The sequence below is a fragment of the Aquila chrysaetos genome, chromosome 10 (assembly GCF_900496995.4).
Source record: "Aquila chrysaetos chrysaetos chromosome 10, bAquChr1.4, whole genome shotgun sequence".
Classification (NCBI taxonomy): Eukaryota; Metazoa; Chordata; class Aves; order Accipitriformes; family Accipitridae; genus Aquila; species Aquila chrysaetos.
The window spans coordinates 16,182,776-16,200,543 of NC_044013.1; the positions used below are offsets into that span (position 1 = coordinate 16,182,776).

Sequence of the window (17,768 nt, forward strand, 5' to 3'; positions counted from 1 at the left end):
CATTAGCGAGATTGAGAAGCACGTTTCTGATAACGTGGGATGTAATTTTGCCACCGTACAAAAGGCTTTAAAATCACTTTGTGCCGCTGAACAATGAGCGCTGGGAATTATTACTATTTGTTTAAAAAAACCCTGCAGCCTGCAAACGGAATAAATGCCAAGACCCCGCGTTTGTTCCTCGGATCTATCATGCGATGTCGATATAGCAGCAATAAAATATGATGGGCCATACAGTATAATGAGATTTTACTAAGAGGAGCGAGGCAGAAAGGAATCCATTACAAGAACCTTTCTCCCTTCCCCCGAGACCGTACTTTTCTGGCGACTGCGCCCGTTGCGTTTTGCCACACAAGCCCACGAAAAGCAGCTCGGCGGGCGGACGCCGGCGCTGCGAACGGCTGCCTGGAGCGAGCCGGTGATTTGCTAAAGCACCCGTTCGATTAAGGAGGTCGCCTTTGCCCGACATGCCGGGGGAAGGCAGGGAAGGGGGGAAAGTGCCCTCCCGGGCGCACCAATGCGCGCAGGGGGACGGCGCGGCGGGAGCAGCCCCGGACGGGCCGGGCCGGGCCGCGCTGCGCTGGGGTGCGGCGGGCAGCACGTGGCGGCGGCGGCGGCGGCGCTCCCCTGCGCGGGCGCGGAGGCGGGCGCCGTTACCTTCCGCGGGCGGCGGGGCGGCGGTGAGAGTCATAAATATTCAACAGCACGTGGAGCCGGGCCGCGGGCGCGCATGCGCCGCCGGGGCTGCCGCCGGGGCGCGCGGCGGGCGCGCACACACACACACGCACACACACACTCACGCACGCACACACACACACCGCCCCCGCGCACCGCCGCGATTTCTAGGAACCCCCGCACCTACCGGCTGCCCCCCGGCCTCCCCCCGAAAGAGGCAATATCAAACACAAAACACATGTCCCGGCCAGGCGGGAGGGGCGGGGGGGGGGGGCTTGCTAACGTGGGTTGGGGTTTTTTTCCCCTTCTTTTATTTTTTTCTTCAGCCTTTGGCCGTGTTCTTGACAGGATTTTTGGAAGTGAGAAAGATCCGAAAGGATCTTGAAGTCCTGACCCGTGCCAATACGCAACTTTCAGGTTTTTGCTAAGCAAAGCCTTGCCCACGTCTCGCGAAGGGGCATGTGTGGACGTGGGCTTGAGTGTGCACCGCTGATCATGTGCTCCGCCTCGCTCCGGCTGCCCCCAGACAGCTAATTCTGTGTTTGGGTCCCGAGGTGTAAACACATGCACAATCACAGATGCACACAGGGAGCGTTTTTTTAACAGCAGTTTCATAGAGAGGTAGTATGATCCTATATATCTAAAAGGTAATTAATTTGATTTATTATACTTGAAAAATCCTGTCTGCAGTACGGGCGTCATCTGGAAACTTCATGCTATTTTATACTATCTTTCTAAAGCCGAAATAAATGTTACGAATTGATGACAGCTTCCAGCTGCATGATAAAAATAGCCCCTTCGCTTCACAGGATCGTGTTTCTTGTTATCGAAGATGAACCAAATCTGACCCATAGAGTTCAGCAGCGAAAAAAATAATTTGATGCAAAATAAAAACCTTGGCCATTTTTAATAAACAATGCACCCTAAAACACAGCCTCTTTGCCGTGAACCGGAACCCACCTTAGTACGTTCAGCAAGTTGAAGAAATCCGTCCTGCGCCTAGTTCAAAACAGGAATCTCAGTTATTAATCTCTCCGGGTGAATTTGGAAAATACACCCATTTTGTTACAAATGCGGTCCATTGTACGTAGACATTTGCATTAAATAGTAGAGGTTGCGTGAGCCTTCAAAAGTACACCTCCATGTAAACACACGAACATGTGTCTTTCTAGAAACACCCCTCTTTCTTTGCGTACAAATATAGATAGAGAGATGTATATATATTTATAGATAGGCATGTTTTTGTGATAAAACCAGGAACGCGAACGGTGATTCCGGTGAGACTGTGCGCATCTGCAGCAATGACCGGGCGTCCTGTGGATTATACCCACAAAACAGACAGTGCCCGTCCCCACCACGGGATCCCCCGCGCCTGCGGTGGCGGCCCGCGGCCAGGCGCGGAGGACGGGTGCGGCGGAGCCGCTCCGCGGGCCGGGCTGCGCGGCCGCGCCGGGCCCTAGCCGGGCCTCCCAGCGCTCGCCGGCCTCTCCCCGGCAGCAAACCCCCGTTCAGGAGAGAATCGCCACGTTTGGAGGGAAACGTGGTGATCTCCCGCGGAACCGCCGCGCTGCGCCGCGGGGAGCGATCCCTTATTTCGAGGTGCAGGGCGCGCACGTGTGCGCGGGGCGGCGGGCGCTTCCCACCCGCGGGCACGGGCAGGCACACCCGTGAGCGGGTACACAGACGTGGTGCCGGTGTGGACGAGGTGCGCGCGTGTGTGTGTGTGAGTGCGCACATTTTGTAACGGTGATACGTAACGCGCCTAGCAAACGGTGCAGCCTCCCTCATGGGGCTACCGCTCACAAATTCTTTTCCCTTCGAGCTCCAGCGGTAAAACGCACACCGGCTTCTTCAGCGTCAGGTCACTTGAAATCCTCTGCCCCGTGTCAGCAGCCTTTCCCAGGGGGGACCTCCTTCCCCGTTCTGCCTGCTGGAAGTGGGCTTTGCAGCGGGGCTCCGGCTCCGCGCCGGGGCTCCCGCCGACCCGGGCGCGCTCCGGGGCTCCCTGCGCGCCCGCCGGCACCGGCCCGCCGCCGGGGTCGCCGCTTGCTCCGGTTCGAAGTTGCTCCGAAAGGGGCAAGCGCTCTGGACGTGGGAAAAGTCACGAAGTCGGAGCCGTTTACCAGCGTGGCCAGAAAAGCAGTAAATAAAAGCGCCGATGTTAGGCGCATCAGTCCAGGGACTGCTACTTCCTCACGGCTAAAGCGAGGGCGATAAGCAGTCGAGGCCACCGCGGAGCGTGGGTCCCCGTTACAAACAGTGTCTGCTTTAAAGACGCTAACTTCGTCTTACGAATGCCGGCCTCGCCTTTTAAAAAATTCAAGCGATCATTCACAAGCCATTAAAGCGACCTGAAAGGCGAGTCTTTCGAGGGGGAAATGGAAGCGCCCGATTATTGTTTTGCATTTAACTTTCTGCGTGCGAACAGCACAGGCGCGGCCAGGGGTTGCCGTGTGCGCCCCGCGGGCACAGCACCCGAGAGGGGACAGGACGCACAGCCCCCACCCACCCCAAACAGCCTCCTGCACCCTCCGGCGAGCACCGCCGTGCTGCCGTGGGTGCCTCCAAACGCTCCCCCTCGGCGACGGGAGCCTCCGCGGGCGCGGGAGCCTGCGGACGGCGCCCGTCGGGCCCCAGCGGTTTGGCTGCCACGAAGTAGGCAGCGCGGAGGGGCGCGGGGGCTGCCGGCACGGCCTGCCGTGGGCTCGGCGCGACCCCGCGCAGACAGCCCCCGCCTACTTCGAAACCTAGTAACCCACGCAGGAGAAGTACCCCGACAGCGTCTCGAGAGCCAGACATTAGAAAGAAAATCATGGCCCCCGTCGAGGCTGGAGAGTTGGGGTTCGTGTTTCTCCCCGCAAGCCTTCTTGAGTAAATCCGCAACGGGCGCCTTGCTAGAGGAAAGTTGGCTTTGGGGACTGAAAGAGCGCAGAAACAGCCGAGAAACGCCTCACAACCTCACCGCCTGCAAAAATACCCCTCTCTCTGCCGGGGATTTCAAAGTACTGCTCCCCTCTCCAGAGCCAAGCGAACAGCACAAGCATGGCGTGGACGCGAATTCAGCATTAGCGATTCCAGCCCCAGTGATCGTCGCTAATTCAGAACATATACGGGATGGCGATCAACCAGTTTTGCACCGTTACCCCCCCCCCCCCCCCCCCCGCCAGATAAAAAACCAACAGCAGCAGCAGCAGCAACAACACTAAAATCATTCTTTCTGCTGTAGGACGCTCAAACAAACCTCAGACCAAAAGTTTAAAAGAATACTCATTAACCAAGTGCTCCAATACACACAAGTAACAGATCTGTGTTAAGCGACCACTAGGGACTTTACACGAGTTCAAAGAAACTTGCAATACGCATCTTTAAAATATATCACCCCCACCACGTTTCTCCGGGTTTCTTTTACAGTGGGATGGCTCAGACTCTTTCTACGATTTTTTTTTATTTTTTTTTTTTTTAGCTACTCTCGGGTTCTTTTGTTAAAACCGCTGCCTAGTCAAGTCGGCGGGACAGTTAACCTGAAAGATTAGCAGAGAGTAATATTTTCGGCGCATGAAACATTTTTTTCCCTGGCTCCGTCGCCCGGTGGGTTACATTTCCTCAAGTACCAACACTTTCTGCCTCGGTCCCACCGGGCTCCAACTTTTCCTATCTCGGCAAACCCTGCAAGGTGGCGCTCTTTTCCCTGCTAACTGCTATTAGCCTTATAATAATAACATTTTGCAGAAAGTAAAGTTAAAGCGAAGCCTTCCCACGGGTGCTGCAGGGAGCAGACGGCGATGCCGAGCTGGCAGGAGTGGGGCTTCGTCTGAGCAAGGCAAACTTTGGGGGGGGGGGGGGCGGGGGGGGGGCGGGGGGGGTGCTTTGGGGCGGTGAAAAATCTCCGAGGGAGATCCCCAAATGCTACGGACAAAGAAAAATACTTGCGGGGTTTTGTTGTGAGATAGGCGGGCTGTGCTCTGGATGGGTTACAGCCAGAGCTACGGAGCGCCCGCACGGATATGAGCAGAGAGCGGCTTCCCCCGGCACCCCCTCCCCCCCCGAGCAGTTAATATGGCTATTGACTCGCTGTACACATAATATTTCTTTAAAGAAGCTGTTAAAGTGTCATCTTGGTCTACTGGAAGGTCAGTTTGTGCAATTCACTCTATGACATATCACAAGCCCTCGCAGCTTTAGCCAACCTCATGATTTGTGTTGTCTGTTGATATGTTGTCTGCTTAATGGGGCGATCATGCAAGCTACAACCAGGAACAAAGCCCAACAGTTCCAACAACCGTAGCTAAGTTAGTGGAAGCAGTACAGCTTGCAAATCTATCAAACTAAACTGCAAGGAAGACAATCTGATTTAGAGAAAAGGCGTTCTGCTACAGTCATTAAGCACAAGTAATTTAGATTTTTTATATTGTCTTCTCATTTACAAATTTACTGTATCAACGCCAGCCAATGGAACGAATTTCTTAAGTAAATGAGAAATAAATAAAAGAGATAGAAAGATAATCAAATTACATAAAATAATTCTTATCCCCTAGATTTATTTTTTTAGAAAGCTATTAACACTGGCAAAATTATAGTAATAATAATAACATAACATAAGAAGTAATTGATTTAAATTAACATCACGTTTTAAGGAATATCAGCAAAAAAAAAAAAAAAAAGGAAGGAAGGAAAAAAAAAAAAAAAGAAAAAAAAACCAAAACAAAAAAATACACCCAACAACAACAACAACGGCCTTCGTGAAACAGTGCTGTACTTCTTAGAGTAAAAGGCCCAAGGAAAGTCATGAATCCACTGCCTGAGAATTAGTTATGGTCATAAATGCCTTAAATTAAAATAGCAACCGAAATCTCCTCTGTTTTAAATCTCCTAATATATGTTATCCGAATTAATTTAATTTAGGGACCCGGTCTATGCAGATTCATGGGCAGTGTTGGAGTGGAGTGCAGCACTTCTCGTGTAACAATTCCCCACATTAATATTTATGTAGCATATGCAATCTATTTCTGTTATTTTTATGGTTGTTATTCTATGTCTGCAAAGGTCATTTAAATTATACTGCGGCCGAAAATTTGTTTCATAAATTTTGATATAAATACTAATTACACACTATAGTAATGCCAGCAGGGATCCTTTCATTTATCACATTTATATCACCTTCGCTGCTTTAGTGATGACATAATGGAAAGCAGTGAAAAACTGGGACAGTTTTATTCTAATATCCTAAAGCTAGTTGAAGTTGCAGCAGGTTGACTTAGCGAATAAGAATTCCTACCACAATTCATGGGATTTAAGAATCTTTAATAAGGTACGAAATGTTACCAAACAGTTCTGTAAACTAAATTTTACATACCAATTCTTCTAGCCATAAATATTGAATATCTTGTAACATGTATAACCGGACCTTTACATGCGGATAAATATGGAAATTAGGATTTATATACATTATGTTCTTGTATTTGCCAAAAGCAACGGACAGATATAGTTTATATCTTTTTTTTTTTTTTTTAATATCACTTTACATAAACAAATGTAACAGTTTGACACGCAGATCCAGGCTTTCACTATACGAATTTCTTGACAGGACGTGTAACAACATTTTACTGCACTACTTAGACTGGACTTTGGGACGAAATGTTGCACTTTATACAAAAAAGCACATTAATACCAATAATATTCTGTTAGATCGACGTTTAGACTGTAATAATACAAAGTAATTCACATTTTGGTACACATTTACTAGAACATTCTTGCCATTCAGTACAAATAGTTGAATTTCTACCTCTTCCCTCTGCCCCCCCACCACCTCCGCCCCCCCCCGCCGCCGCTCCCGCCCGCCCGCCCCTCCCCCCACATATATGCAAAGACCACAAATCCACATATCCCCTTATTCAACTTGCGATATAACTATTTACAAAATCAAACAGTACATTTTTTTGTTGTTTTGTTTTTGAAGCTAATAATTCTGTATTTACAAGGGGGGATGGGGGGGGAAGGCCGCTGCCCGAGCAGACATGCAGTTGGAGATCTCTAATCAGTGGTTTCCAGTAAAGCCCTACACAGTTGGCATTTGCCCTGGTAACCTTGTCTTCTTATGCATTCTACTAACCCCTTCGCCTACCAAGCCTTGGAACAGAGCAGAGCAGAACAGTCCAAAAAAAAGAAAAAAAAAAGAAAAGAAAAGAAAAGGAAAAAAAAGAAAAGAAAGAAAAAGAAAAAAGAGAGAAATAAAAGAAAAAAGGAAAGAAAGGAAGAAAAAAAAGCAATTTAAAAAAATGAAGTCTTCATTTTACTCAGTCCTGGGTCTACTGGCAGCATTTTATTTTTGTTTGCTCATTTAAATTCTGATTTCAAAGTGTTCATTATTTTTGGAGTCTTTAAATAGGGTATTTGTTTGCTCGCTTGGGGCTTTTTTGTTTTGTTTCGTTTTGGGTTTTTCTGTCGTTTTGTTTTAGCGTTTTAGACGTACCATTCGTTAAAATTTGATGTAAGCGTGCTGTGGCTGGACGTGTGGTGGACTGCGGAGGAGGAAGGGGATAAGGAGCTGGCGGTCTGGTTTTCTGTGGACGGAGACACGATGGTTGGAGGGGTGGAGGACTCGTAGCCTGAGCTGGCGGCGGGAGAAGGCTGGGACCCCTGCGAGGATGATTCGTGGACCTGCAAGAGAAAACCCGGGCAGAAATTGAGAGCGGCGGAGGACGGAGGCCCAGGCGGCGGTCGCCTTCGCCTGGGGATGCGCCACGCAACGGGACCCAGCACCGAGCCACGGGCTCGGGCATCCCCGCGGGGCTCACCGCCGGCCCCGGCCCCGGCCCCGGCCCCTGCCCGCCGGGGAAGGCCGGGCAGCGCCCACCGGCTGCCTCCTCGCACTGCCGCCCCCCCCGCGCCCCCCTCCCCCGGTAAAACGCACCGACAAAAGGCCCTGTCCGAGGGGCCGGGGCTGAGCGCGGCCGGGCGGGGGCGGGTGGGGGGCGCGGCGCGGCGCGGCCCGGCGGGCCCGGGGCGGACTCCGGGGCCGGGGCCGGGGCCGTGGCCGGGCCGCAGCAGCGCGGAGCCCCGCGGCCGGCCGGCCCCGGGCCCGCTCCGCCCGCAGGCACCGCCGCGCCGCCGCCCCCCGGCCCGGGCGCTCCCGCCCGCCGTCCCCGCAGCCCCCTTCCCCCGGCCAGGCCCGAGGCGGCGTCCGAGCCCCGCGCATCAGGGGCCCTCCATTTACCTTCATGTGCTTTCTGAGGGAGCTGGGGTGCGTGTAGGACTTGTCACACATTTTGCAGAGATAGGGCTTGTCGGAAGTGTGCACATGCATGTGCTTTTTGCGGTCGCTGCTGTTTGCAAAGCGCCTGTCACAGCCCTCGAATTCACACTTAAATGGTTTTTCACCTATTGCAGAGGGAAGGGGGGGGAGGAAAACGGATCCGATTAAGCAGGGCCGGCTGGATCGCTCATTGTCCCCATCGCACCGCCGGACGGAAGCCCAGGGCTCCATTTCAAACACTTGCAACTTTCTAACTTCAACGAGGCTCAAATCCCAAAACCTCGCTTTTCTTCTCTGTCCTTTCCGCACCTCCGACCCCTGCTCAGCGGCCGTTGCGCGGGGGGAAGGGGGGAGCTAAAGAACTTTTTTTTTTTTTTTTTTTTTTTTCCTTTGGAGGGGCGAGTTTCATTTGCAGCCCCAGTCCCGGGCACCTCTCCCTCCTCGCAACGCTCCAAGCGAGAAAGCAGGCGTGGTGGTATTTACACACGATCCTCAGTGTCTAGTTTCCGTTTTTAGAGCTCATTCTCGTGATATTTTACGCTCCCACCCACCCCAGCCCCCTCCCCCGTATTTTCTTGCAATCTTGAAAATTATCCGGCCGGGGAATACAATGCGAGGGCAGCCCCGCAAACCCTCTGCCAAAGCGCTCGGGAAAGCGGCGCTGGCTTTCGGCGCTCGGGGGTGGGAGCGGGGGGAGAGAGCTCTCCCAGGCAGGGGCTGCTGCATTTCCACCTCCCGCGACGGGGAAAAGTTCTCAGGGATCCCGGCGCCTGCCCTCCGCACAACAATAACACACTAACGCGCCGGGCTCGGTTTATTTAAAATCGCTCCTCGGAATTAAATATTTACCAAGCCCCGAATTGCAGAAGGGAGACGGATGAGCTGCCTGCAATATTTAGCACAATATCTCATGGTGCCACAGTCAAAACTGCCGAACAACAATTAATTAAAACCTATAAATTTAAACAGGACAGGTTGCTGCGATTCTCGGCCCCCCCCCCCCCCCCCCAACAATCCCAGCAGCAAACCCTGCCTTTCCCCTGCTCTGCCTCGGCAGGGATGATTTTCTTTTTGTTGCTGCTGCTGGCGTGGCTGTGACCGAGCTCGTTTTGCAGCGGAGCTGCGAGCCTGCCTCTCCCCGGAAAAGCGAGTGGCCCTGGACCACACTCCCCTCCGCTGCTCCCCCCCCCCCCCCAAGCCGACCCTCAGCCAAGCAGCGCCCCGGGCCCCCCGGCCCCTCCGGCCCGTCCCTGCGCCCCGCTCCGGCCCCGGCGCTCGGCGCTTCCACTCGCAGAGAGAAAAGCTACAGAGAAGGTTACCGTACCTGTATGAGTTCTTTTGTGTATTTTGAGATTCTCTGATCTGGCAAACACTTTGCCACAGCCTGGGAAAGGGCAGGGGAAAGGTTTTTCACCTGTGTGGACTCTGATGTGATTTACAAGTTTGTATTTGGCCTTGAAAGGTTTCCCTTCTCTCGGACACTCTTCCCAGAAACATATGTGGTTGGACTGCTCGGGTCCTCCAACGTGCTCCACCGTGACATGAGTCACCAGCTCGTGCATCGTGCTGAAAGTTTTGTTGCAGGACTTTTTGGGGTTTGACAATTGCTCGGGCTCAATCCACTTACAGATGAGTTCCTGTTTGATGGGCTGCCGCATGTAACGAAAGAAGGCCCCTGCCCCGTGGTGGGCTGCCATGTTCATGTTCATGTGGCCGTAGCCGTGCAGCTGGGTCGAGGCGTAGTGCTCGGAGCGGGGGCTGGTGACCTGGCCGTACTGGTCGGGTCTGCCGTACATGTCTCCGGAGAAGCCCAGGCGCATCTGCCCGTTCACCACGTTAGGCGACGCGTGGCTGGTGGCTTGCTCGTGCAGCCCCGGGAAAAGTATGTGTCCCGCCGCATCGGTGTGTCCGTGGGGGCCGGCGAAGCTGCCGGCGGCGGAGGCGAAGAGGCTGTGCTGGGCGCTGGCGGCCGCCGCCTCCCCGAAGCCGCGGTTGCGGAACAGAAAGTCCCGGGTGGAGTTGAAGGCGGCGCTGGAGTAGGAGCTGACATGGGTCGGGTGGTGGTGGTGGCCCAGGGCCGCCGCCGCGTAGCCGGGCGCCTGCGAGGTGAAGGCGGTCTGGCCGGCCGAGGCCAGCTCGTGGGTGCTGGGGTTGATCTTGAAGGCGCCCATGCCGTCGGCGAAGGGGTTGATCCCCAGCCCCACTTCTCTGTCCGTGACATCGGCCGTGGAGTGGTGGCGAGAGGATCCGAAGGTAGTGACTCCTATGGCGGGATACTGCGGTCCAGCATCCAGAAGCATCTTCCCAGCGTCGATGCAGCAACCAAAAAAAAAGCACGCGCGCACACACACAACGCGGAGAGAAGCAGCGGCGGCAGCAGCGGCGGCGGCGGCGGCGAAAACACCCTCTCTGGAAAGTCAGCGACGATCACCACCAAAGCAACCACATCAAAAACACCCCCTTCGGCATCAGCGCGGGGGGAAGGAAAAAAAAAAGGGGGGGAGAAGGAAGGAGAAGGGGAGAAAAAAAAAAAAAAAGGAAGAGGCTGGTGCGGACGGGGGGAAGAGATCTTCGCAGTTGCAGATAATAATAATAAAAATGTGCCCCAAAAATATTCACTGTCTCTCTGCTTTGACTTTTCAGGGAGGCTTAAGTGGGGAGGGGGGGGTTGGGTGGGCTCAAAAATAATCTGGCTGCAAATAACAATAACGGAGAGAGATCAACACGGGCAGCAAAAAAACAAAACAAAAAAGAAACTTCCTTCAGTGATTTTTTTGGCTATAGGAATGTTGCGAAGTGGCCGAGAGATTGTTTCTCTCTCCTCTCCGAGCTTCCCCACACTCTCCCCGATTTTTTTGGGGGGGGGCTTTTTTTTTTTTTCGCTTTGCAAAAAAAGGCGCAAATCATGCACAATATTGTCTTTTGCGGTTTATCTTCCTGGGGAGAAACTTTCACCTCCTCAGCCGGGCGGTGAACGCGAGACTGATAGCGGCAATCATTCCTGCAGATAAATGAATTGAAAAGACGACACCGTCCCCCCCCTTGATGAATGGGAGCCGGGGGCGGAGCGACGTGCGGGCGGACGTGAGCGCTCATTGGTCGGCGCCGGCTCCCCCTTCCTCGCGTAACTCCCCCCGGCCCCGCCAACGAGGGGCGCGCACGGCCGCCTCCCGCCGCTGATTGGCCCCTCCGCCTCATCAATCGCAGGTATTGTGAGCGCCCTGACATCCCTTCTGACAAACAGGGCTGCAGGAGTAGCAACTTTTTTTTTTTTTTTAATATATAAAGCCTTTTTTTTTTTTTTTTCCTCCACGAAAATATTTCCAGCGCATCTTTTTGTGTGTATGTGTGCTAAGGAAAAAAAAAATCTTTGATTATTATTAGCGTTATTTTCTCCCCCGCTCTCCCTCTCTCTGTCCGTCTCTCTCCAGCACTCTGATAATGATGGTAATGATGATTTCTTGGTGATCCAGAATTTTTAAGATCACTGAGCAACTTTTTAGGCTTTGAAAAGAGAAGCCCTGTAGGGACTCGCTTCTTTTGAAGTTGTTTTCCGCTTGTTTAAAACTGAAGCTCTCCGAGAGTAGGTGTTGGGTGCATTTGATTTTCTTTTTAAACATCAGGCGTGATTTCTCTGGGTAGCTGACTCTATCCCTCCATCAGGTTTCTGAAATAAATCTTGTTTTCTGCACCCATCAAAACGCAGGTGGGTGAGAACTCTTAACTTTCTACTTTTGTTGTTGTTGTTTCGCCTTTTTTTTGTTGTTTTCTTTCTCCTTTCTCTCTCGCTCTTCCTTTCTCTCGCTCTCTCTTTTTACGGAGTCTCTTTCATTCAGGTAAAACTGTAAATTTCCCAAACCTACATTGTTTCTCCTCCTGCTGCATGAAATTCCCGAATACTTCTTCTCCCTCTCTGTCTCTCTCTTTTTTTTTTTTTTTTTGGTAAAAATTTATTTAAAATCCTCGATAGGAGCAATGTAAATTTTCTGACATTCAAACCTTTTCTAGTTCACAAATCAGTCACCCTTGTCACAGTTATTGAAATTCCTCAACTTGCCACACCAGGACGGTGGAAAAAGCAGGCGGTGTCTTTGTTGCTGACCAGGCTTTTGATCGCCAGAGAAAATTTACTTACCTTCAGATGAGTGAGCAGAAAAAGAAATAACACTCCCTTTGATTTAGTTAGAAAAATGCAGACATTTGGATTCAGTGCAAACATACAACACTTGGTTGTTTTCTAGATGCAACCCTCGATTAACCTGTCTTTCCCCAGCTCAAAGTCTATTGAAAAACTGCGGATAGTTCTTTTTTGTTCTCGCTACAAAGAGCCATTGACTATATATTAAAATGATTGCTGAAAGGTATAAGTATGGTATTTAAAAGCAGAAAACCTTTGTGGCTTAATCAATTAAGCTAAGCAACATTTGTACAATATTTTAAACGATGCCTCGGCACTAAAAAAAAAAAAAAATCTCGTGAAACTTTAAAATACAGACGTCTTTTTGTGCATATGTATATATACACTTACGTATGTGCCCATGTGTGTGTGTACATATATGAAACTGGCAAATTATTTATTTACTCAGTCGCCTGCATATTCATTAGCTCTAATTATTTTCTAGTAACGAAAACACCAAAAGCTCGCTAAGAGTCGGACTCCTTCCATTTCGCCTTTGTGCAGCCCTCCACTTGCCTCCTTCGCAGCTCAGTCCGAGCCCCTCCAATTCCTAGTGCCAAACAAAGAAACTTTAAACTCATCCTCTCTAATTAAAGGCGCTGGTAAGCCATCCGCAGCGCAGGTACTGGGGAATCAGCAGCAGCGCTCCTGCGCGAACCCTTCTCGGGTGAGAACTGCCTCATTTCGAGAGGTATAAAAATGGCCATTGCGCCTGGAAAACAAACAAACAAACAAACAAGAAATAAACTTTGATACGCCTTGAAGGAAGGTTTCGCTGCAGTTTAGCTGCAGATGCAGTTTGCCTGTGCTCCGTGCATGGAGATCGCTTTCAAAGCAGAGGTATTATGTAATTTCCCTTGGATCTCGGGAGGCTTTACATTTTTTTCACAATAACACTGGGCTCAATCTGCACGTTTGCATTTATTCTGCCAAATCCATTCGAATGAATTGCGATAGCTTATAGCAACAGGTATACCCGCTCTAGGAGCGCGCCTGTGTGTGAACGTAGTCTTTAGGCGGGTATTACATTACTTTCTGTATTTGGTGCTAAAATTAAGCAGAGGACAGAGTTGTCAGCGTTATTGTGAAGTCTTCAAGGCGATGGCATTAGAAGATCCAGAAAGTTAGGTAGTCCAGTGCTAGCCTGCCTCCCAGTGCAGGGGGAACCCAGTGATCATTCCAGGTCGGTGCAAAATATACGAGAAGGCAGACGAGAGGGTATTTTTAGGAAGCGTATCTAAATATACAGTGTAAGAGTGAATGTAAAAAAAAAAAAAAAATGTTGTGGGTTGTAGAAGTTATCAAGTGGGATTTGCGGCGCGCTCTCTGCAGGAAACGAAAGCTGCTCCAGTTCAAAGCCACATGCACCAACGTGACATATAAGCCATTAAAATATCATCCTGACGGCTCATTTCTGCTTCATCATACATTCCCTAACTGCTTCCAGAAAGCAAGAAAAGAAGAAATGAAGGATGACCGCCTCGATGGAAGCGCCAAAGAGGTGGTGGGTTCTTGGGGGGCGGGGGGGTATTGTTTTCTTCTTTCATTCTTTCTTTCTTTTCCCTTACCCCCCCCACCCCCAGTTTTATTTTTGCCAGTACAGAAATGAGGGGTAACCTTCAACAGGTCGCAGGGGTAAGTGCCTGGGAGCAGGGGGTGCCCGGGCAGCCCGGGCAGCTGGCTGCCCCCCACCGCCTGCCCCAAGGGCTGGACGAGAGCTTCCTGCCCTCGGGGGGCCCCGGCGGGAGGAGACTTGGCCACCCCGGGGGAGAAGGGCTGGAGCCCCGCGGTGCGGGAGGGGGCAGCGCCTCGGCTGCCCCTCGCCCACGTGGGGCCGGCCCCCGGAGGCACCTCAGCGGGCGGGGGCGGGCGGAGGGCGAAGCGCCCGGGCGCCGTCGAGGGGGGCTCTGGCACCCTCCGCCGGACGCCGCGCCCGCCCCCCCGATTGCGAGGGAGGGCCCGGCCCGGCTGTCCACGCAGCGCGGGGCGGCGGGGGTCCGCGGAGCGGGGCGGAGGCGCTCCCGGCCCCGACAGCGGCCGGGCTCTGTGGGGACGGCCAGGCGGCGGGGCCGGCCGGGTCCTGCGGCCGCCCAGGCGGGGCCGGGAGCCCGGGGCGGCGGGCAGAGGGCGAGGAGCTCTGACAATGGCGAGCCCCGTGGGGAGGCGTCCCGGGGGACGCGCTCCCCGCCCAGCGCCTCGCCCACCGCCGCGCCCGGTGCCACGGGGGCGCGCCGGGGGAGCCGGCGCTCCGGCACCGCACGCCCTTCTTTATAGGCGGGTGCAGGAGGGATGGATCCCGGGAGCCCGGCCGGCCCCCTCCACCCCCCCCCCCACACCCCCCCCCGCGGGCAGGGCCGGGGTAGCTGCCAAAGGAGCTGGGTGCCGCCGCCAACTTCGCGCTGAGCTCGCCGAGGGGCTGAGACCCCCGGCCCGGGCCCGGGGGGCCGCCCCGCGCCCGGCGCCCGTTGGGCAAGGGGAGATGCTCCCAAATGCCCGCCGAGGGTGATGCCCTCGAGGGTGACCTCTGACCCGAGCCCGGCTCCATGTGCCAGCCCCGGGCAGCGGCACGGCGCCGGACCGGACGGGGACGGGCGCGGGCTCCTCGCCGAGACCCCCCGGCCCCCCCCCGGCCTGCTGCTCCTTTGTCACGCACGGTCCCTCAGCCCCGGGGAGCCCGGCCGGGCGGGGAGCCCCTTTGCCGGGCTGAGCTCGGGGCTCGCTCCACCCGGAGCCGAGGAACTTTATTTCTGCACCGAGACCTTCCCGGCGAGCGCTGCCCTTCACGCTGCGCGGCCGCGGAAAGCACAGGTTGCGTGACAAGGCGGTGGCGGCGGGGCACACGCCGTCCCCGCTGCCGCACGCTCGGCCCGGCTCACGCATCCCGGGGCAACGCCGGCAAACCCCCCCCGGGACCGCCGGGCTCCCCTGGGGGCGGCGGCTGCTCCCAGCCCCGCTCCGCCGGCGCACCTTTGGCCGAGAGTCGAAGTGAGCATTTGGGGAGGGGGGGGCCGGGTCCCGCCTGCGCGGGCTGCAGCCCCTCGCACCTCCAGCCCCAGCGTGGGACCGGGGGGGGGGGGGGGGGCTGGTACCCCGCCGCGGAGCCCCGGGGCTCGGCCGGGCCGAGATCCGACCAGCTCTGGCGATGGGGCATCCTCACCCTCCTGCTCCGCCAGTGGCACTGCGCAGATGAGAAAGGCGTGCGAGGTCGAGCCAGAGTTTTAGCCAATATTTAGTCTGAAATCCACAACTGTTTTGCCTTCGGTTTTTGTCATCTGGTAACCATTTGAAATATTAAATGCAGCGAATTTTTTTTTTTTTTTTTGTCCAGTTTCAACAAGTTTTGGCGAACGCTTGGGAACTGAGCACTCCTCCAGCCTCCCAACCTAACCAATAAAGCACAACTCCTGCAGACCTCTCGCTAGCGGGGCAGTTTGCTGCTCTGACTTGATAAAAGTGTGGGGATGAATGGAAGTTGACTAGAAAATATAATTCCTAAGGGGTTCCTCTAGTTCTTTTTATTTCGGCAGTAATTTTAATCACAGCGGTGAAAAGATTGAGGACATCAAATTATTAGTGATAGAGTATGACTATGATAGGCTGATGAAGTTTCATAATTAATACCATCAATTATTTGTGTTAGTATAGATTTTTCTTTACCAGCCCTGGAGTCCCTATAATAGTAGTAGCAAGAGTAATAATAATAATAATAATAATAATAATAATAATAATAATAATAATAATAATAATAATAATAATAATAATAATCTCCTTTGAAGTAACTGATTCCAGATTCTAATGTGCTTTTCTGTATTGAAGAAAAAGAAAAAGAAAAAAAAAAACCACCACAAAAAAAAAAAAAAAAACACCCAAACCGAAAACCAGACCCTGAGAATTTCAAAGATATCTGCAAAAATTCGGACTCGGACACTGCATCAAACCCCAGATCCGCGCTCAGGGTTATTGCTGCCGCTCAAAGCAAGCTGTGCAAAGTTCTGCCTGCAGTAGTGGCAGTGCTCTGCCTTGCAGAGTGCAAAGAGCAAGCTGAAAATTATAGGCAGGGAGAAGTGCCAGGGTGGTACTATACTAATCCTTGCTGAGACAACAACTTGCGTTGGAGACTCGCAGAGAGTCCAAAATTTAATTTCGCGAGGGATAGGATCTGTAAACAATATAGTCGAGTTGGTAAAAACCTGCCTTACAATAGCCTGCCAGAAGGTGAATGTCAGATCAAAGGAGAACTGAAAAGATGTCCTTTCATATTTTTTTTTTCCCTAAATCAGCCATGGAAACTTCATGACTCCATAAAACATGTGCTGCTTTGCTGGGGAGACAGCCTCCAGTTTCCCCTCGGAGAAAGCTTCTCTTCCTCCCGCCACCCTCTCTGCTTAACTCTTGTGTTTTAGTTTGGTTTGGTGTTTCTTTTCGGCTTGAATTCATGATGCCCGGCTCATATAGCCCCTTACTCATTTCATATCACACACAAATGGTTTTGCTCTTAACTTTTCACCTCTCTCCCCAAACAGGAACGAAGTCAGGAAATGAGGCACAAGACTCCCCTTGTAATGAGGAAAAGAAAACGGCTTTACAGAAACATCCTGGAAAAGTCAAGTAAGTTAAAATATGTCTTTTTTTCAGTTCAAAGGAGACAATATTTTTTTCAGCTTAGTGTTTAACGTACTTGCATAAACACAAATCAGCGACACAACTCCCCACCAGCAGCTGCCTAATCCTGCTCAATGCCTATTCATTTGGAGGTTCTAGAATTAATATTTGACGACTCTCTCATTGAAACAACAACCCCTGACCCCATGTGATTGCACTGTCACATTATTCTATGACATATTCATCTTGAATTCATTTACGGACGATTTGATTGGAATGAGGTTTGACATGTATTGGATCCTATTAAAGAAGAAGACTTTGATCTTGTTGATGGGGTTTACATGATATGTATCATCTTTACCAGGGATACCAGGCTTCCACAATGCGGTGTCTAAGTAGTTAGTGACTGACAGCTTATCTGACAGGAATACCTTAATCTGGAGGTACTGAATGAAATATTCTATTTAAAATAAGCATATGATTTGCTTGTCCTAGGGTAGCTCTAGGTCACAAAAAGTGAGAGGCAAACCTAGACACAAGCCATTCCTCGTCTGATAGCTGAGTTCCCATTATCCGGGAACCCTGAAATAAAGAAGTCCCCGTAAATGGGAATGGGGCGAGGGAACAGAAGGAAAGGCAGAGTGTGCTCCCGAGCCACTCGGTACCCTCTCCTCTCCGAGGAGATGCTGGGATTACCGAAAGGCTTTCTTGAACCTCCTCTTCCTAAACAGCAGTGCCTTCTGCCGGGGCAGGCAGGGACTCGGGCTCAGGTCCCGCGCCTGCCCCTGTGTCACCCCCTGCCTCCCTCATCCCTCCCTGCCCAGTGCGGGGTTGGGGGATAAGGAATCGCACAGGGTGACTTCTGGGTCCTCTCTATTCCTCGCTTTTCTTCCCCTTTCTCGCAGTAAATATTAGGATTTTCAGATGAAACCGTTTCCCTCCTCTCGTCCGGGAGCTGAAGCCTAAAGGTAGCCCCTGGAACCTGCTGTCTGGAGAGTTCGGGGCATCCCGTCCCGTCCCAGCCCCCGGGCACCGGCTGGAAAGTTTCTAGCTGGCTCGTCGGGA

General features: G+C 52.5%; 1 protein-coding gene across 1 annotated transcript; it reads right to left on the reverse strand.

Annotated features, from left to right (window-relative positions):
* Window positions 1-5,956: 5,956 nt before the first annotated feature.
* Window positions 5,957-10,948, reverse strand: LOC115347380 (zinc finger protein ZIC 1). Its single transcript, XM_030028740.1, has 3 exons — window positions 9,249-10,948; window positions 7,886-8,049; window positions 5,957-7,329 (listed from the first exon to the last, which is right to left on the reverse strand). Exons 1-3 carry the CDS (start codon window positions 10,222-10,224, stop codon window positions 7,132-7,134), a joined length of 1,338 nt encoding a protein of 445 aa, XP_029884600.1. The 5' UTR covers window positions 10,225-10,948; the 3' UTR covers window positions 5,957-7,131.
* Between the last annotated feature and the right edge of the window lie 6,820 nt (window positions 10,949-17,768).

Excerpts from the sequence above, each read along its gene's own strand:
- LOC115347380 (XM_030028740.1), bottom strand. The coding sequence starts at position 10,224 with ATGCTTCTGGATGCTGGACCGCAGTATCCCGCCATAGGAGTCACTACC. Across the intron at positions 8,050-9,248 it reads ACACAAAAGAACTCATACAG|GTGAAAAACCATTTAAGTGT; the intron begins GTACGGTAACCT and ends CCTCTGCAATAG. Across the intron at positions 7,330-7,885 it reads CCCTCAGAAAGCACATGAAG|GTCCACGAATCATCCTCGCA; the intron begins GTAAATGGAGGG and ends TTTCTCTTGCAG.